Below are 18223 nucleotides of genomic sequence, written 5' to 3'. Positions count from 1 at the left end.
CCCTCATCCCTCCTCTCCTCTCCCTTTACCTCCATCCCTCTTCTCCTCTCCCTTTCCCTCCATCCCTCTTCTCCTCTCCCTTTCCCTCCATCCCTCTTCTCCTCTCCCTTTCCCTCCATCCCTCTTCTCCTCTCCCTTTCCATCATCCCTCCTCTCCTCTCCCTTTCCCTCCATCCCTCTTCTCCTCTCCCTTTCCCTCCATCCCTCTTCTCCTCTCCCTTTCCCTCATCCCTCCTCTCCTCTCCCTTTACCTCCATCCCTCTTCTCCTCTCCCTTTCCCTCCATCCCTCTTCTCCTCTCCCTTTCCCTCCATCCCTCTTCTCCTCTCCCTTTCCATCCCTCCTCTCCTCTCCTCTCCCTTTCCCTCCATCCCTCCTCTCCTCTCCTCTCCGTTTCCCCAGCCCTCCTCTCCTCTCCCTTTCCCTCCATCCCTCTTCTCCCCCCTTTCCCTCCATCCCTCCTCTCCTCTCCCTTTCCCCATCCCTCCTCTCCTCTCCCTTTCCCCATCCCTCCTCTCCTCTCCCTTTCCCCATCCCTCTTCTCCTCTCCTCTCATTTTCTCTCCATCCCTCTTCTCCTCTCCCTTTCCCTCCATCCCTCCTCTCCCTTTCCCCATCCCTCCTCTCCTCTCCCTTTCCCCATCCCTACTCCCCTCTCCCTTTCTGTCATCCCTCCTCTCCTTTCCTCTTCTTTTCCCCATCCCTCCTCTCCTCTCCTCTCCCTTTCCCTCCATCCCTCCTCTCCTTTCCTCTTCTTTTCCCCATCCCTCTTCTCCTCTCCCTTTCCCTCCGTCCCTCTTCTCCTCTCCCTTTCCCTCCATCCCTCTTCTCCTCTCCCTTTCCCTCCATCCCTCTTCTCCTCTCCCTTTCCCTCATCCCTCCTCTCCTCTCCCTTTCCCTCCATCCCTCTTCTCCTCTCCCTTTCCCTCCATCCCTCTTCTCCTCTCCCTTTATCTCCATCCCTCTTCTCCTCTCCCTTTCCCTCATCCCTCCTCTCCTCTCCCTTTCCCTCCATCCCTCTTCTCCTCTCCCTTTCCCTCCATCCCTCTTCTCCTCTCCCTTTCCCTCATCCCTCCTCTCCTCTCCCTTTACCTCCATCCCTCTTCTCCTCTCCCTTTCCCTCCATCCCTCTTCTCCTCTCCCTTTCCCTCCATCCCTCTTCTCCTCTCCCTTTCCCTCCATCCCTCTTCTCCTCTCCCTTTCCATCATCCCTCCTCTCCTCTCCCTTTCCCTCCATCCCTCTTCTCCTCTCCCTTTCCCTCCATCCCTCTTCTCCTCTCCCTTTCCCTCATCCCTCCTCTCCTCTCCCTTTACCTCCATCCCTCTTCTCCTCTCCCTTTCCCTCCATCCCTCTTCTCCTCTCCCTTTCCCTCCATCCCTCTTCTCCTCTCCCTTTCCATCCCTCCTCTCCTCTCCTCTCCCTTTCCCTCCATCCCTCCTCTCCTCTCCTCTCCGTTTCCCCAGCCCTCCTCTCCTCTCCTCTCCGTTTCCCCAGCCCTCCTCTCCTCTCCCTTTCCCTCCATCCCTCTTCTCCCCCCCTTTCCCTCCATCCCTCCTCTCCTCTCCCTTTCCCCATCCCTCCTGTCCTCTCCCTTTCCCCATCCCTCCTCTCCTCTCCCTTTCCCCATCCCTCTTCTCCTCTCCGCTCATTTTCTCTCCATCCCTCTTCTCCTCTCCCTTTCCCTCCATCCCTCCTCTCCCTTTCCCCATCCCTCCTCTCCTCTCCCTTTCCCCATCCCTACTCCCCTCTCCCTTTCTGTCATCCCTCCTCTCCTTTCCTCTTCTTTTCCCCATCCCTCCTCTCCTCTCCTCTCCCTTTCCCTCCATCCCTCCTCTCCTTTCCTCTTCTTTTCCCCATCCCTCTTCTCCTCTCCCTTTCCCTCCGTCCCTCTTCTCCTCTCCCTTTCCCTCCATCCCTCTTCTCCTCTCCCTTTCCCTCCATCCCTCTTCTCCTCTCCCTTTCCCTCATCCCTCCTCTCCTCTCCCTTTCCCTCCATCCCTCTTCTCCTCTCCCTTTCCCTCCATCCCTCTTCTCCTCTCCCTTTATCTCCATCCCTCTTCTCCTCTCCCTTTCCCTCATCCCTCCTCTCCTCTCCCTTTCCCTCCATCCCTCTTCTCCTCTCCCTTTCCCTCCATCCCTCTTCTCCTCTCCCTTTCCCTCCATCCCTCTTCTCCTCTCCCTTTCCCTCATCCCTCCTCTCCTCTCCCTTTCCCCATCCCTCCTCTCCTCTCCCTTTCCCCATCCCTACTCCCCTCTCCCTTTCTGTCATCCCTCCTCTCCTTTCCTCTTCTTTTCCCCATCCCTCCTCTCCTCTCCTCTCCCTTTCCCTCCATCCCTCCTCTCCTTTCCTCTTCTTTTCCCCATCCCTCTTCTCCTCTCCCTTTCCCTCCGTCCCTCTTCTCCTCTCCCTTTCCCTCCATCCCTCTTCTCCTCTCCCTTTCCCTCCATCCCTCTTCTCCTCTCCCTTTCCCTCATCCCTCCTCTCCTCTCCCTTTCCCTCCATCCCTCTTCTCCTCTCCCTTTCCCTCCATCCCTCTTCTCCTCTACCTTTCCCTCCATCCCTCTTCTCCTCTCCCTTTCCCTCATCCCTCCTCTCCTCTCCCTTTCCCTCCATCCCTCTTCTCCTCTCCCTTTCCCTCCATCCCTCTTCTCCTCTCCCTTTCCCTCATCCCTCCTCTCCTCTCCCTTTACCTCCATCCCTCTTCTCCTCTCCCTTTCCCTCCATCCCTCTTCTCCTCTCCCTTTCCCTCCATCCCTCTTCTCCTCTCCCTTTCCCTCCATCCCTCTTCTCCTCTCCCTTTCCATCATCCCTCCTCTCCTCTCCCTTTCCCTCCATCCCTCTTCTCCTCTCCCTTTCCCTCCATCCCTCTTCTCCTCTCCCTTTCCCTCATCCCTCCTCTCCTCTCCCTTTACCTCCATCCCTCTTCTCCTCTCCCTTTCCCTCCATCCCTCTTCTCCTCTCCCTTTCCCTCCATCCCTCTTCTCCTCTCCCTTTCCATCCCTCCTCTCCTCTCCTCTCCCTTTCCCTCCATCCCTCCTCTCCTCTCCTCTCCGTTTCCCCAGCCCTCCTCTCCTCTCCCTTTCCCTCCATCCCTCTTCTCCCCCCTTTCCCTCCATCCCTCCTCTCCTCTCCCTTTCCCCATCCCTCCTCTCCTCTCCCTTTCCCCATCCCTCCTCTCCTCTCCCTTTCCCCATCCCTCTTCTCCTCTCCTCTCATTTTCTCTCCATCCCTCTTCTCCTCTCCCTTTCCCTCCATCCCTCCTCTCCCTTTCCCCATCCCTCCTCTCCTCTCCCTTTCCCCATCCCTACTCCCCTCTCCCTTTCTGTCATCCCTCCTCTCCTTTCCTCTTCTTTTCCCCATCCCTCCTCTCCTCTCCTCTCCCTTTCCCTCCATCCCTCCTCTCCTTTCCTCTTCTTTTCCCCATCCCTCTTCTCCTCTCCCTTTCCCTCCGTCCCTCTTCTCCTCTCCCTTTCCCTCCATCCCTCTTCTCCTCTCCCTTTCCCTCCATCCCTCTTCTCCTCTCCCTTTCCCTCATCCCTCCTCTCCTCTCCCTTTCCCTCCATCCCTCTTCTCCTCTCCCTTTCCCTCCATCCCTCTTCTCCTCTCCCTTTATCTCCATCCCTCTTCTCCTCTCCCTTTCCCTCATCCCTCCTCTCCTCTCCCTTTCCCTCCATCCCTCTTCTCCTCTCCCTTTCCCTCCATCCCTCTTCTCCTCTCCCTTTCCCTCATCCCTCCTCTCCTCTCCCTTTACCTCCATCCCTCTTCTCCTCTCCCTTTCCCTCCATCCCTCTTCTCCTCTCCCTTTCCCTCCATCCCTCTTCTCCTCTCCCTTTCCCTCCATCCCTCTTCTCCTCTCCCTTTCCATCATCCCTCCTCTCCTCTCCCTTTCCCTCCATCCCTCTTCTCCTCTCCCTTTCCCTCCATCCCTCTTCTCCTCTCCCTTTCCCTCATCCCTCCTCTCCTCTCCCTTTACCTCCATCCCTCTTCTCCTCTCCCTTTCCCTCCATCCCTCTTCTCCTCTCCCTTTCCCTCCATCCCTCTTCTCCTCTCCCTTTCCATCCCTCCTCTCCTCTCCTCTCCCTTTCCCTCCATCCCTCCTCTCCTCTCCTCTCCGTTTCCCCAGCCCTCCTCTCCTCTCCTCTCCATTTCCCCAGCCCTCCTCTCCTCTCCCTTTCCCTCCATCCCTCTTCTCCCCCCTTTCCCTCCATCCCTCCTCTCCTCTCCCTTTCCCCATCCCTCCTCTCCTCTCCCTTTCCCCATCCCTCCTCTCCTCTCCCTTTCCCCATCCCTCTTCTCCTCTCCTCTCATTTTCTCTCCATCCCTCTTCTCCTCTCCCTTTCCCTCCATCCCTCCTCTCCCTTTCCCCATCCCTCCTCTCCTCTCCCTTTCCCCATCCCTACTCCCCTCTCCCTTTCTGTCATCCCTCCTCTCCTTTCCTCTTCTTTTCCCCATCCCTCCTCTCCTCTCCTCTCCCTTTCCCTCCATCCCTCCTCTCCTTTCCTCTTCTTTTCCCCATCCCTCTTCTCCTCTCCCTTTCCCTCCGTCCCTCTTCTCCTCTCCCTTTCCCTCCATCCCTCTTCTCCTCTCCCTTTCCCTCCATCCCTCTTCTCCTCTCCCTTTCCCTCATCCCTCCTCTCCTCTCCCTTTCCCTCCATCCCTCTTCTCCTCTCCCTTTCCCTCCATCCCTCTTCTCCTCTCCCTTTATCTCCATCCCTCTTCTCCTCTCCCTTTCCCTCATCCCTCCTCTCCTCTCCCTTTCCCTCCATCCCTCTTCTCCTCTCCCTTTCCCTCCATCCCTCTTCTCCTCTCCCTTTCCCTCATCCCTCCTCTCCTCTCCCTTTACCTCCATCCCTCTTCTCCTCTCCCTTTCCCTCCATCCCTCTTCTCCTCTCCCTTTCCCTCCATCCCTCTTCTCCTCTCCCTTTCCCTCCATCCCTCTTCTCCTCTCCCTTTCCATCATCCCTCCTCTCCTCTCCCTTTCCCTCCATCCCTCTTCTCCTCTCCCTTTCCCTCCATCCCTCTTCTCCTCTCCCTTTCCCTCATCCCTCCTCTCCTCTCCCTTTACCTCCATCCCTCTTCTCCTCTCCCTTTCCCTCCATCCCTCTTCTCCTCTCCCTTTCCCTCCATCCCTCTTCTCCTCTCCCTTTCCATCCCTCCTCTCCTCTCCTCTCCCTTTCCCTCCATCCCTCCTCTCCTCTCCTCTCCGTTTCCCCAGCCCTCCTCTCCTCTCCCTTTCCCTCCATCCCTCTTCTCCCCCCCTTTCCCTCCATCCCTCCTCTCCTCTCCCTTTCCCCATCCCTCCTCTCCTCTCCCTTTCCCCATCCCTCCTCTCCTCTCCCTTTCCCCATCCCTCTTCTCCTCTCCTCTCATTTTCTCTCCATCCCTCTTCTCCTCTCCCTTTCCCTCCATCCCTCCTCTCCCTTTCCCCATCCCTCCTCTCCTCTCCCTTTCCCCATCCCTACTCTCCTCTCCCTTTCCCCATCCCTCCTCTCCTCTCCCTTTCCCCATCCCTCCTCTCCTCTCCTCTCCCTGTCCCCATCCCTCCTCTGTGTATTAGGTAAGATGTAACTGTCTAACTCTATCTGAGTGTTAGGTAAGAGGTAACTGTCTAACTCTATCTGAGTGTTAGGTAAGAGGTAACTGTCTAACTCTATCTGAGTGTTAGGTAAGAGGTAACTGTCTAAATCTATCTGAGTGTTAGGTAAGATGTAACTGTCTAACTCTATCTGAGTGTTAGGTAAGAGGTAACTGTCTAACTCTATCTGAGTGTTAGGTAAGATGTAACTGTCTAACTCTATCTGAGTGTTAGGTAAGATGTAACTGTCTAACTCTATCTGAGTGTTAGGTAAGAGGTAACTGTCTAACTCTATCTGAGTGTTAGGTAAGAGGTAACTGTCTAACTCTATCTGAGTGTTAGGTAAGAGGTACAGTTGAAGTCGGAAGTTTACACACACTTAGGTTGGAGTCATTAAAACTAGTTTTTCAACAACTCCACAAATTTCTTGTTAACAAACTATAGTTTTGGCAGTAGTTTTGTGCATGACACAAGTAACTTTTCAAACATTTGTTTACAGACAGATTATTTCACTTATAATTCACTGTATCACAATTCCAGTGGGTCAGAAGTTTACATACACTAAGTTGACTGTGCCTTTAAACAGCTTGGAAAATTCCAGAAAAGGATGTCATCTCTTTAGAAGCTTCTGATAGGCTAATTTACATAATTTGAGTCAATTGGAGGTGTACCTGTGGGTGTATTTCGAGGCCTACCTTCAAACTCAGTGCCTCTTTGCTTGACATCATGGGAAAATCAAAAGAAATCAGCCAAGACCTCAAAAAAAAATGTAGACCTCCACAAGTCTGGTTCATCCTTGGGAGCAATTTCCAAACCCCTGAAAGTAAAATGTTCATCTGTACAAACAATAGTACGCAAGTATAAACACCATGGGACCACGCAGCCATCATACTGCTCAGGAAGTTCTGTCTCCTAGAGATGAACGTACTTTGGTGTGAAAAGTGCAAATCAATCCCAGAACAACAGCAAAGGACCTTGTGAAGATACTGGAGGAAACGGGTACAAAAGCATCTATATCCACAGTAAAACGAGTCCTATATCAACATAACCTGAAAGGCCGCTCAGCAAGGAAGAAGCCACTGCTCCAAAACCGCCATAAAAAAGCCAGACTACGGTTTTCAACTGCACATGGGGACAAAGATCGTACTTTTTGGAGAAATGTCCTCTTGTCTGATGAAACAAAAATAGAACTGTTTGGCCATAATGACCATCATTATGTTTGGAGGAAAAAGGGTGAGGCTTGCAAGCCGGAAAACACCATCCCAACCGTGAAGCACGGGGGTGGCAGCATCATGTTGTGGGGGTGCTTTGCTGCAGGAGGGACTGGTGCACTTCACAAAATAGATGGCATCATGAGGGAGGAAAATGATATGGATATATTGAAGCAACATCTCAAGACATCAGTCAGGAAGTTAAAGCTTGGTCGCAAATGGGTCTTCCAAATGGACAATGACCCCAAGCATACTTCCAAAGATGTGGCAAAATGGCTTAAGGACAACAAAGTCAAGGTATTGGAGTGGCCATCACAAAGCCCTGACCTCAATCCCATAGAACATTTGTGAGCAGAAAAACTGAAAAAGTGTGTGCGAGCAAGGAGGCCTACAAACCTGACTCAGTTACACCAGCTCTGTCAGGAGAAATGGGCCAAAATTCACCCAACTTATTGTGGGAAGCTTGTGGAAGGCTACCCGAAACGTTTGTCCCAAGTTAAACAATTTTAAGGCAATGCTGCCAAATACGAATTGAGTGTATGTAAACGTCTGACCCACTGGGAATGTGATGAAAGAAATAAAAGATGAAATAAATCATTCTCTTTACTATTATTCTGACATTTCACATTCTTAAAATAAAGTGGTCATCCTAACTGACCTAAGACAGGGTATTTTTACTAGGATTAAATGTCAGGAATTGTGAAAAACTGTGATTAAATGTATTTGGCTGAGGTGTATGTGTCTAACTGTCTAAGTGTCTAACTGTTAAACATGAGTTCCGGCGGGGAAAGAATGAGAGAGTTAAATTAAGTCACTGTAGATGCCAGAGTCTAACAAACACCTTTACCGTGACTTCTTATCTAAAACAGACTAAAAGTGTATCCTAGAACTTGTAGAGAAAGAGAGAGACAGCGAGAGAGAGTTAGTGAAGGAGAGAGAGAGAGTTAGTGAAGGAGAGAGAGAGAGTTAGTGAAGGAGAGAGAGAGACGGACAATGAGAGAGAGAGAGAGACGGACAATGAGAGACAGAGAGAGAGAGAGAGAGACGGACATTGAGAGAGAGACGGACAATGAGAGAGAGAGAGACAGAGAGACAGAGAGACAGAGAGAGGGTGTAAACTAAGACTAGAATGATCACATGTCAGAGTGTTAGTTTAACCCGCCCCCAACCCATTACTGTCTGGCTGTCACAGAGAGAGTTAGTGAAGGAGAGAGAGAGAGAGAGAGAGAGAGAGAGAGAGAGAGAGAGAGAGAGAGAGAACACTAAGACTAGAATGATCACATGTCAGAGTGTTAGTTTAACCCGCCCCTAACCCATTACTGTCTGGCTGTCACAGAGAGAGTTTTTCTGCCATAGACATCATTAACTGACATCACAGTTATGTCAGTTAATGATATTGCTCTCTGGCGCCGCCATGTGGTAATGGTTGGCTAGTGCAAGATTGGGTGACAGTGGTAGTCAAGAAGGTTGTCCTTCTTGCACAAATTCCTTAATTGGCAAAAAAGCCCTGTTTAGGATAACATATATACACTCTCTGTCTCTCTTTCTGGTAGTCTCCCCTTCACGCATACACACAGACTCACTCTCTGTCTCTCTTTCTGGTAGTCTCCACTTCACACATACACACAGACACACTCTCTGTCTCTCTTTCTGGTAGTCTCCCCTTCACGCATACACATAGACACACTCTCTGTCTCTCTTTCTGGTAGTCTCCCCTTCACGCATACACACAGACACACTCTCTGTCTCTCTTTCTGGTAGTCTCCCCTTCACGCATACACACAGACACACTCTCTGTCTCTCTTTCTGGTAGTCTCCCCTTCACGCATACACACAGACTCACTCTCTGTCTCTCTTTCTGGTAGTCTCCCCTTCACGCATACACATAGACACACTCTCTGTCTCTCTTTCTGGTAGTCTCCCCTTCACGCATACACACAGACACAAACACACACACACTCTCTCTGTCATACCTCTCTCTATGTCTCTCTCTCTCTCTTTCTCTCACACACTATCAACCCCCCCCCCCCCCCCCAAAAATAAAAATGTGTCTGAGGATGTTCCTTCCTGGTCAACTCCCTCAGCACATCCAACAGAGAGTGTAATTGAGGACTGCTGCTTTGAATTGGAGAGATGACGTCGAATCAACGTGTTTGTGTGTTCAGAGGTTTTCCTAAGATTCATATGAGGTTGGAATATGTATAAATATGTTCAAAGATGAGGAGAGAAAGACACTGAGATATACACTGAGTACACAAAACATTAAGAACACCTGCTCTTTCCATGACAGACTGACCAGGTGAATCCAGGTGAAAGTTACGGTCCCTTATTGATGTCACTTGTTAAATCTATTTCAATCAGTATAGAAGAAGGGGAGGAGACGGATTAAATAATAATTTTTAAGCCTTGAGACAATTGAGACATGGATTCTGTATGTGTGCTATTCAGAGGGTGAATGAGCAAGACAAAATATTTAAGTGCCTTTGAAGAGGGTATGGTAGTAAGTGCCAGGGGCACCGGTTTGAGTGTGTCAAGAACTGCAACGCTGCTGGGTTTTTCACACTGAACAGTTTCCTGTGTGTATCAAGAATGGTCCACCACCCAAAGGACGTCCAGCCAATGAGCGAGAGAGTGAGGCGTTTTTCCAGGACTATATTTTACTATACATAGTCTAAGTGTTAGTCAGGGGTCCCTCTCCTCCTCCCCGAAGCATTCAACTTTGACTTTCAAAGGCTTAAAGACTCAATATTTTTTAAATAACTTTTTAAGAATTGTGTCACCATGTCTGCCTCCTCCTCTTCCCTCTCTCCAGGGGCGTCCAGGGGCATTGGGGCCAGTAGGACCCGGTGGACCAGAGGGGTTCACAGGCGACCAAGGGCCTTTAGGGCCAAAAGGAGAGAAGGGCCACGTCGGGCGCATGGGCCCCTCTGGGCTGAAAGGAGACAAGGGGCCCATGGGCGTACCAGGGTTCCCAGGAAACGACGGAGTCCCAGTGAGTATTGTAGCGCACACACACACACGCACGCACGCACACACACACACACACACACACACACACACACACACACACACACACACACACACACACAATTTGTCCCAAGATGGCATAGCAGTCAGACGTCCTTTGTCCTCGTCTTGTCGTGTCCCGTGTATATATATATTTACATCTTTCTTCGCATATCTTTTATATATTTTCTTTTCCAAAAACTCTCCTGCAACCCGCCTCACCAATTTAAAAAAAAAAAAAGTATTATTTACCTCAAATCTGAAATCCACAATAGAAGCTAGCCAGAAGCTAGCCAGAAGCTAGCCAGTTTACTGGCTAACGTTAGTATTCAGCTAACCACGGTTTGTGGTCATCAGCTATCCTTTAGCTCGAAAAGCTATAGCCAATGCGACTCAGACCAGAACATACCGGACCTATTTTTCTCTCCATATCCCCGGATTTCAACCACAAGCTCTGGAGATTTACACATGGATCTCGCAGCTAGCTAGCTGCTATCCATGTGACTATTGGCTTACGTCGATCCCGGAGCAAACATCAATTATTCCAGAGCTAGCCAGCTGAAGAGTTCCATCAGCCATTCCTGGGCTACAATCACCTATCCGGACCCGTTTTACTGCTGATGCGGAGCCCCACCGGGCCTTCACGACTGGACTACCGACGTTATCTGCCCGAGGGAGTTATCCAACTGGCACCTCCGTCGCGACGTTACCTGAAAGCCCATCTGCGGCCCGCTAATCGTTAGCTGTCTTATCGGCTGCTATCTGAATAGGTCTATCGATCGGACAATTTTTCTTGGGTCACAATAACTATATCTATTTTGCCAATTGGATTGATTACCTCTACCACATGGAACCCCACTAATCTACCGTCGGAAACGCACGAGGTGGCCAAAAACAGACCTCCATCCTCTGCCAGCTTGCTACCGATGGCTCGGCTAGCTGTCTGAATCGCCGTGACCCCAACCAACCTCACTACTCACTGAACCCTTATGATCACTCGACTAAGCATGCCTCTCCTTAATGTCAATATGCCTTGTCCATTGCTGTTCTGGTTAGTGTTTATTGGCTTATTTCACTGTAGAGCCTGTAGCCCTGCTCACTATACCTTATCCAACCTTTCAGTTCCACCACCCACACATGCGATGACATCACCTGATTTCAATGATGTTTCTAGAGACAATATCTCTCTCATCATCACTCAATACCTAGGTTTACCTCCACTGTATTCACATCCTACCATACCTTTGTCTGTACATTATACCTTGAAGCTATTTTATCGCCCCCAGAAACCTCCTTTTACTCTCTGTTCCGGACGTTCTAGACGACCAATTCTCATAGCGGCTAAACCGTACCCTTATCTTACTCCTCCTCTGTTCCTCTGGTGATGTAGAGGTGAATCCAGGCCCTGCAGTGCCTAGCTCCACTCCTATTCCCCAGGCGCTCTCTTTTGATGACTTCTGTAACCGTAATAGCCTTGGCTTCATGCATGTTAACATTAGAAGCCTCCTCCCTAAGTTTGTTTTGTTCACTGCTTTAGCACACACTGCCAACCCGGATGTTCTAGCCGTGTCTGAATCCTGGCTTAGGAAGACCACCAAAAATTCTGATATCTAGATTCCTAACTACAACATTTTCAGACAAGATAGAACAGCCAAAGGGGGCGGAGTTGCAATCTACTGCAAAGATAGCCTGCAGAGTTCTGTCCTACTATCCAGGTCTGTACCCAAGCAATTTGAACTTCTACTTTTAAAAATCCACCTCTCTAAAAACAAGTCTCTCACCGTTGCCGTCTGCTATAGACCACCCTCTGCCCCCAGCTGTTCTCTGGACACCATATGTGAACTGATTGCCCCCCATCTATCTTCAGAGCTCGTGCTGCTAGGCGACCTAAACTGGAACATGCTTAACACCCCAGCCATCCTACAATCTAAGCTTGATGCTCTCAATCTCACACAAATTATCAATGAACCTACCAGGTACCACCCCAAAGCCGTAAACACGGGCACCCTCATAGATATCATCCTAACCAACTTGCCCTCTAAATACACCTCTGCTGTTTTCAACCAAGATCTCAGCGATCACTGCCTCATTGCCTGCATCCGTAATGGGTCAGCGGTGAAACGACCTCCACTCATCACTGGCAAACGCTCCCTGAAACACTTCAGCGAACAGGCCTTTCTAATCGACCTGGCCGAGGTATCCTGGAAGGATATTGATCTCATCCCGTCAGTAGAGGATGCCTGGTTATTTTTTTTAAATGCCTTCCTCACTATCTTAAATAAGCATGCCCCATTCAAGAAATTTAGAACCAGGAACAGATATAGCCCTTGGTTCTCTCCAGACCTGACTGCCCTTAACCAACACAAAAACATCCTATGGCGTTCTGCATTAGCATCGAACAGCCCCCGTGATATGCAACTTTTCAGGGAAGCTAGAAACCAATATACACAGGCAGTTAGAAAAGCCAAGGCTAGCTTTTTCAAGCAGAAATTTGCTTCCTGCAACACAAACTCAAAAAAGTTCTGGGACACTGTAAAGTTAGAACACCTCCTCCCAGCTGCCCACTGCACTGAGGCTAGGTAACACGGTCACCACCGACAAATCCACTATAATTGAGAATTTCAATAAGCATTTTTCTACGGCTGGCCATGCTTTCCACCTGGCTACCCCCACCCCGGTCAACAGCACTGCACCCCCCACAGCAACTCCCCCAAGCCTTCCCCATTTCTCCTTCTCCCAAATCCAGTCAGCTGATGTTCTGAAAGAGCTGCAAAATCTGGACCCCTACAAATCAGCCGGGCTAGACAATCTGGACCCTTTCTTTCTAAAATTATCTGTCGAAATTGTTGCAACCCCTATTACTAGCCTGTTCAACCTCTCTTTCGTGTCGTCTGAGATTCCCAAAGATTGGAAAGCAGCTGCAGTCATCCCCCTCTTCAAAGGGGGGGACACTCTTGACCCAAACTGCCTTTCTAAGGTCTTCGAAAGCCAAGTCAACAAACAGATTACTGACCATTTCGAATCCCACCATACCTTCTCCGCTCTGTAATCTGGTTTCAGAGCTGGTCATGGGTGCACCTCAGGCACGCTCAAGGTCCTAAACGATATCCTAACCGCCATCGATACGAAACAATACTGTGCAGCCGTAGTGATTGACCTGGCAAAGGCTTTCGACTCTGTCAATCACCACATCCTCATCGGCAGACTCGATAGCCTTGGTTTCTCAAATGATTGCCTCGCCTGGTTCACCAACTACTTCTCTGATATAGTTCAGTGTGTCAAATCGGAGGGCCTGTTTTCCAGGCCTCTGGCAGTCTCTATGGGGGTGCCACAGGGTTCAATTCTTGGACCGACTCTCTTCTCTGTATACATCAATGATGTCGCTGTTGCTGCTGGTGAGTCTCTGATCCACCTCTACGCAGACGACACCATTCTGTATACTTCCACCCCTTCTTTGGACACTGTGTTAACCTCTCTGGGGTAGGTGGGACGCAATCGTCCCACCTGGCCAATAGCCAGGGAAAATACAGAGCACCATATTCAAATCAAATGATATAAAAATCAAACTTTCATTATATCACACATGTAAGATACCAAATTAAAGCTACACTCGTTGTGAATCCAGCCAACATGTCAGATTTCAAAAAGGCTTTTCGGGAAAAGCATAAGATGCTATTATCTGCTGATAGCACAACAGTAAACAAAGAGAGTAGCATATTTCAACACTTCAGGCACGACACAAAACGCAGAAATAAAAATATAATTCATGCCTTACCTTTGACGAAATTCTTTTGTTGGCACTCCAATATGTCCCATAAACATCACAAATGGTCCTTTTGTTTGATTAATTCCGTCGATATATATCCAAAATGTCAATTTATTTGTCGCGTTTCATCCAGAAAAACACAGCTTCCAACTTGCGCAACGTCACTACAAAATATATCAAAAGTTACATGTAAACTTTACCAAAACATTTCAAACTACTTTTGTAATACAACGTTAGGTATTTTTAAACGTTAATAATCGATCAATTTGAAGACGGGATGATCTGTGTTCAATACAAAAAGAAAACAAACTGACGCAACTTTTTTGGTAATGTGCCTCTCTCAAACAATTTACTTCAAGTGAACCTCATTTACGATTGCCGTACTTGTTCATTACACAAAGGAATAACCTCAACCAATTTTCAAACACTGGTGACATCCAGTGGAAGCGGTAGGAACTGCAAACAAGTCCCTTAGAAATCTGGTGTCCCAATGAAAGCTCATTGAAAAGACAGTGACCTCAAAAAATATATATTTCTGAATGGTTTGTCCTCGGGGTTTCGCCTGCTACATAAGTTCTGTTATTCTCACAGACATGATTCAAACAGTTTTAGAAACTTCAGAGTTTTTTCTATCCAAATCTACTAATAATTTTGGCATGCTATTTATCCTATTTATCCAAAAGTGAAAATGTCTGCCCCTACCCCGAAGAAGTTAACAACCCTCCAGACGAGCTTTAATGCCATACAACTCTCCTTCCGTGGCCTCCAATTGCTCTTAAATACAAGTAAAACTAAATGCATGCTCTTCAACCGATCGCTGCCCGCCTGTCCGTCCAACATCACTACTCTGGACGGTTCTGACTTAGAATATGTGGACAACTACAAATACCTAGGTGTCTGGTTAGACTGTAAACTCTCCTTCCAAACTCACATCAAACATCTCCAATCCAAAGTTAAATCTAGAATTGGCTGCCTATTTTGCAACAAAGCATCCTTCACTCATGCTGCCAAACATACCCTTGTAAAACTGACCATCCTACCGATCCTCGACTTCGGCGATGTCATTTACAATAGCCTCCAACACTCTACTCAGCAAATTGGATGTAGTCTATCACAGTGCCATCCGTTTTGTCACCAAAGCCCCATATACTACCCACCACCATGACCTGTATGCTCTCGTTGGCTGGTCCTCGCTTCATACTCGTCGCCAAACCCACTGGCTCCAGGTCATCTACAAGACCCTGCTAGGTAAAGTCCCCCCTTATCTCAGCTCGCTGGTCACCATAGCAGCACCCACCTGTAGCACGCACTCCAGCAGGTATATCTCTCTGGTCACCCCCAAAACCAATTCTTCCTTTGGCCGCCTCTCCTTCCAGTTCTCTGCTGCCAATGACTGGAACGAACTACAAAAATCTCTGAAACTGGAAAGTCTTATTTCCCTCACTATCTTTAAGCACCAGCTGTCAGAGCAGCTCATAGATTACTGCACCTGTACATAGCCCATCTATAATTTAGCCCAAACAACTACCTCTCCCCCTACTGTATTTATTTATTTATTTTGCTCCTTTGCACCCCATTATTTATATCTCTACTTTGCACATTCTTCCACTGCAAATCTACCATTCCAGTGTTTAACTTGCTATATTGTATTTACTTCGCCACCATGGCCTTTTTTTTGCCTTTACCTCCCTTATCTCACCTCATTTGCTCACGTTGTATATACTTGTTTTTCTACTGAATTATTGACTGTATGTTTGTTTTACTCCATGTGTAACTCTGTGTTGTTGTATGTGTCAAACTGCTTTGCTTTATCTTGGCCAGGTCGCAATTGTAAATGAGAACTTGTTCTCAACTTGCCTACCTGGTTAAATAAAGGTGAAATAAAATAAATAAAACACACACACACACAACCTAACCGTTTCTCTCTCACCCCAGGGTCACCCAGGTCAGGACGGTGGCAGGGGTCTACCAGGGTTTGATGGATGTAACGGTACCCAGGGAGACCCGGGTCCCAGAGCTCTAGACGGAGGAATACCTGGAGCTTCAGGACTCCCTGTGAGTAACCTCTACACTGGCTATTATCTACTATTATCATCATCTGTACATGTAGGTTGTTGTGTTCTAGAAATAAGCACCATGTTATTATGCACACCTGGTTAAAAGGGTTTGCACATGCTCAGTGTGTGACATTGGAAATACGTATCTGATTGGATGCGCATACTTTTATGGACAGGCCCTCATTGGTTGTTGGCCCAGATATTCAGGTGTGCTTCCTTTGAGAGGGTGCAGATGGACTCAGCTTGAACCGGCTATGTTGTATCTGCTGTCATGTTGGAAATACATTTACATTTAAGTCATTTAGCAGACGCTCTTATCCAGAGCGACTTACAAATTGGAAAGTTCATACATATTCATCCTGGTCCCCCCGTGGGAATTGAACCCACAACCCTGGCGTTGCAAGCACCATGCTCTACCAACTGAGCCACACGGGACCACAAATAAATCTCTTTGTGATGTTAATGCTTTATACGGTCGAGTTTCTCTTTACAAAAAATAACCTTTAACCGGGAATGCAACACTGGTGGTCCTCTGTAGAGCACTGAACTTGCGACACCAGGATAGTGGGTTTGAATCCTGGGACTACCCTACGTAATGTGTATTTACGTATGACTGTAAGTGGCTTTGGATAAAAGCGTCTGCTAAATGTCCTATGTTAACGTTACTGTGGAATATCGGTTCTGTAATAAGAGTCATGTAGTTTAGTGTTTGTTGGACCTAACTGGATTCTCTGTAAGTAACATCAATCATCAACATCAGTACCAATGTCACTGTAACAAGAGTCAGTTGTCTAGCAACGGGTAGTAGCCAAACGGTTACAACGGTGGCCTGGTAACCAAATGGTTGCTGACTGAGGGGGAACTCTGCATAGTGTGAGCCGGCTGCCGGGTGTTACTGGCTTCAATATGACACAATGTCTCTCTCTGTCTCTCTGTCTCTCTGTCTCTCTGTCTCGCTGTCTCTCTGTCTCTCTCTCTCTCTCTCTCTCTCTCTCTCTCTCTCTCTCTCTCTCTCTCTTTGTCTCTCTCTCTCTGTCTCTCTCTCTCTTTGTCTCTCTTTGTCTCTCTTCGTCTCTCTCTCTGTCTCTCTGTCTCTCTGTCTCTCTCTTTGTCTCTCTCTCTCTCTCTCTCTCTCTCTCTCTCTCTCTCTCTCTCTCTCTCTCTCTCTCTCTCTCTCTCTCTCTCTCTCTCTCTCTCTCTCTCTCTCTCTCTCTCTCTCTCTCTCTCTCTCTCTCTCTCTCTCTCTCTCTCTCTCTCTCTCTCTCTCTCTCTCTCTCTCTCTCTCTCTCTCTCTCTCTCTCTCTCTCTCTCTCTCTCTCTCTCTCTCTCTCTCTCTCTCTCTCTCTCTCTCTTCCTCTCTCTCTCTCTCTCTCTATCTCTCAATTCAATTCAATTTCAATTCAAGGAGCTTTATTGGCAAAGAGTTCAAGTACAAAAGGGAAGATAAATAAACATAAATATGGGTTGTATTTACAATGGTGTTTGTTCTTCACTGGTTGCCCTTTTCTTGGGGCAACAGGTCACAAATCTTGCTGATGTGATGGCACACTGTGGTATTTCACCCAGTAGATATGGGAGTTTATCAAGATTGGGTTTGTTTTCTAATTCTTTGTGGATCTGTGTAATCTGAGGGAAAGATGTGTCTCTAATAGGGTCATACATTTGTCAGGAGGTTAGGAAGTTTCCACCTCATTTTGTGTGCAGTGTGCACATAGCCTGTCTTCTCTTGAGAGCCATGTCTGCCTACGGCTACATTTCTCAATAGCAAGGCTATGCTCACTGAGTCTGTACATAGTCAAAGATTTCCTTAATTGTGGGTCAGTCACAGTGGTCAGGTATTCTGCCACTATGACCTCTCTGTTTCCAAATAGCATTCCAGTTTGCTCTGGGTGTTTTTGTTAATTCTTTCCAATGTGTCAAGTAATTCTCTTTTTGTTTTCTCATGATTTGGTTGGGTCTAATTGTGTTCCTGTCCTGGGGCTCTGTGGGGTCTGTTTGTGAACAGAGCCTCAGGACCAGCTTGCTTAGGGGACTCTTCTCCAGGTTCATCTCTCTGTAGGTGATGGCTTTGTTATGGAAGGTTTGGGAATCGTTTCCTTTTAAGTGGTTGTAGAATTTAACGTTTCTTTTCTGGATTTTGATAATTAGCGGGTATCGACCTAATTCTACTCTGCATGCATTATTTGGTGTTTTATGTTGTACACGGATAATATTTTAGCAGAATTTGCCTGCAGAGTCTCAATTTGTTCCTTTTGATGGCTTAGAAAACACGAGGCCCTGGGTTTCAGACCCAGGGCCTCCAGCTTAATGATCAGTTTGGAGGGTACTTTGGTGTTGAATGCTGAGCTATAGTCAATGAACAGCATTCTGACTTAGTTATTCCTCTTGTCCAGATGGGATAGGGCAGTGTGCAGTGTCATGGCGATTGCATCGTCTGTGGACCTATTGGGGCTATAAGCAAATTGAAGTGGGTCTAGGGTGACAGGTAGGGTGGAGGTGATATGGTCCTTGACTAGTCTCTCAAAGCACTTCATGATGACGGAAGTGAGTGCTACGGGGCGATAGGCATTTGGTTCAGTTACCTTTGCATTCTCGGGTACAGGACCAA

At 48.3% G+C, this 18223-nt stretch overlaps 1 protein-coding gene across 1 annotated transcript in view; it reads left to right on the top strand.

The window, feature by feature from the left end:
- LOC139561106 (collagen alpha-6(IV) chain-like) overlaps positions 1-18223 on the top strand; it is a 251314-nt gene that overhangs the window by 173060 nt on the left and 60031 nt on the right. The window contains exons 5-6 of the mRNA XM_071377973.1: positions 9599-9778; positions 15494-15613. Of these exons, the coding sequence (XP_071234074.1) occupies positions 9599-9778; positions 15494-15613 (300 nt within the window). The remainder of the gene's footprint in view (positions 1-9598; positions 9779-15493; positions 15614-18223) is intronic.

This window comes from Salvelinus alpinus, chromosome 31 (genome assembly GCF_045679555.1).
Source record: "Salvelinus alpinus chromosome 31, SLU_Salpinus.1, whole genome shotgun sequence".
NCBI lineage: Eukaryota > Metazoa > Chordata > Actinopteri > Salmoniformes > Salmonidae > Salvelinus > Salvelinus alpinus.
Note: the sequence above shows the minus strand (reverse complement) of the source record. Positions and strands in the feature narration are given on the sequence as shown.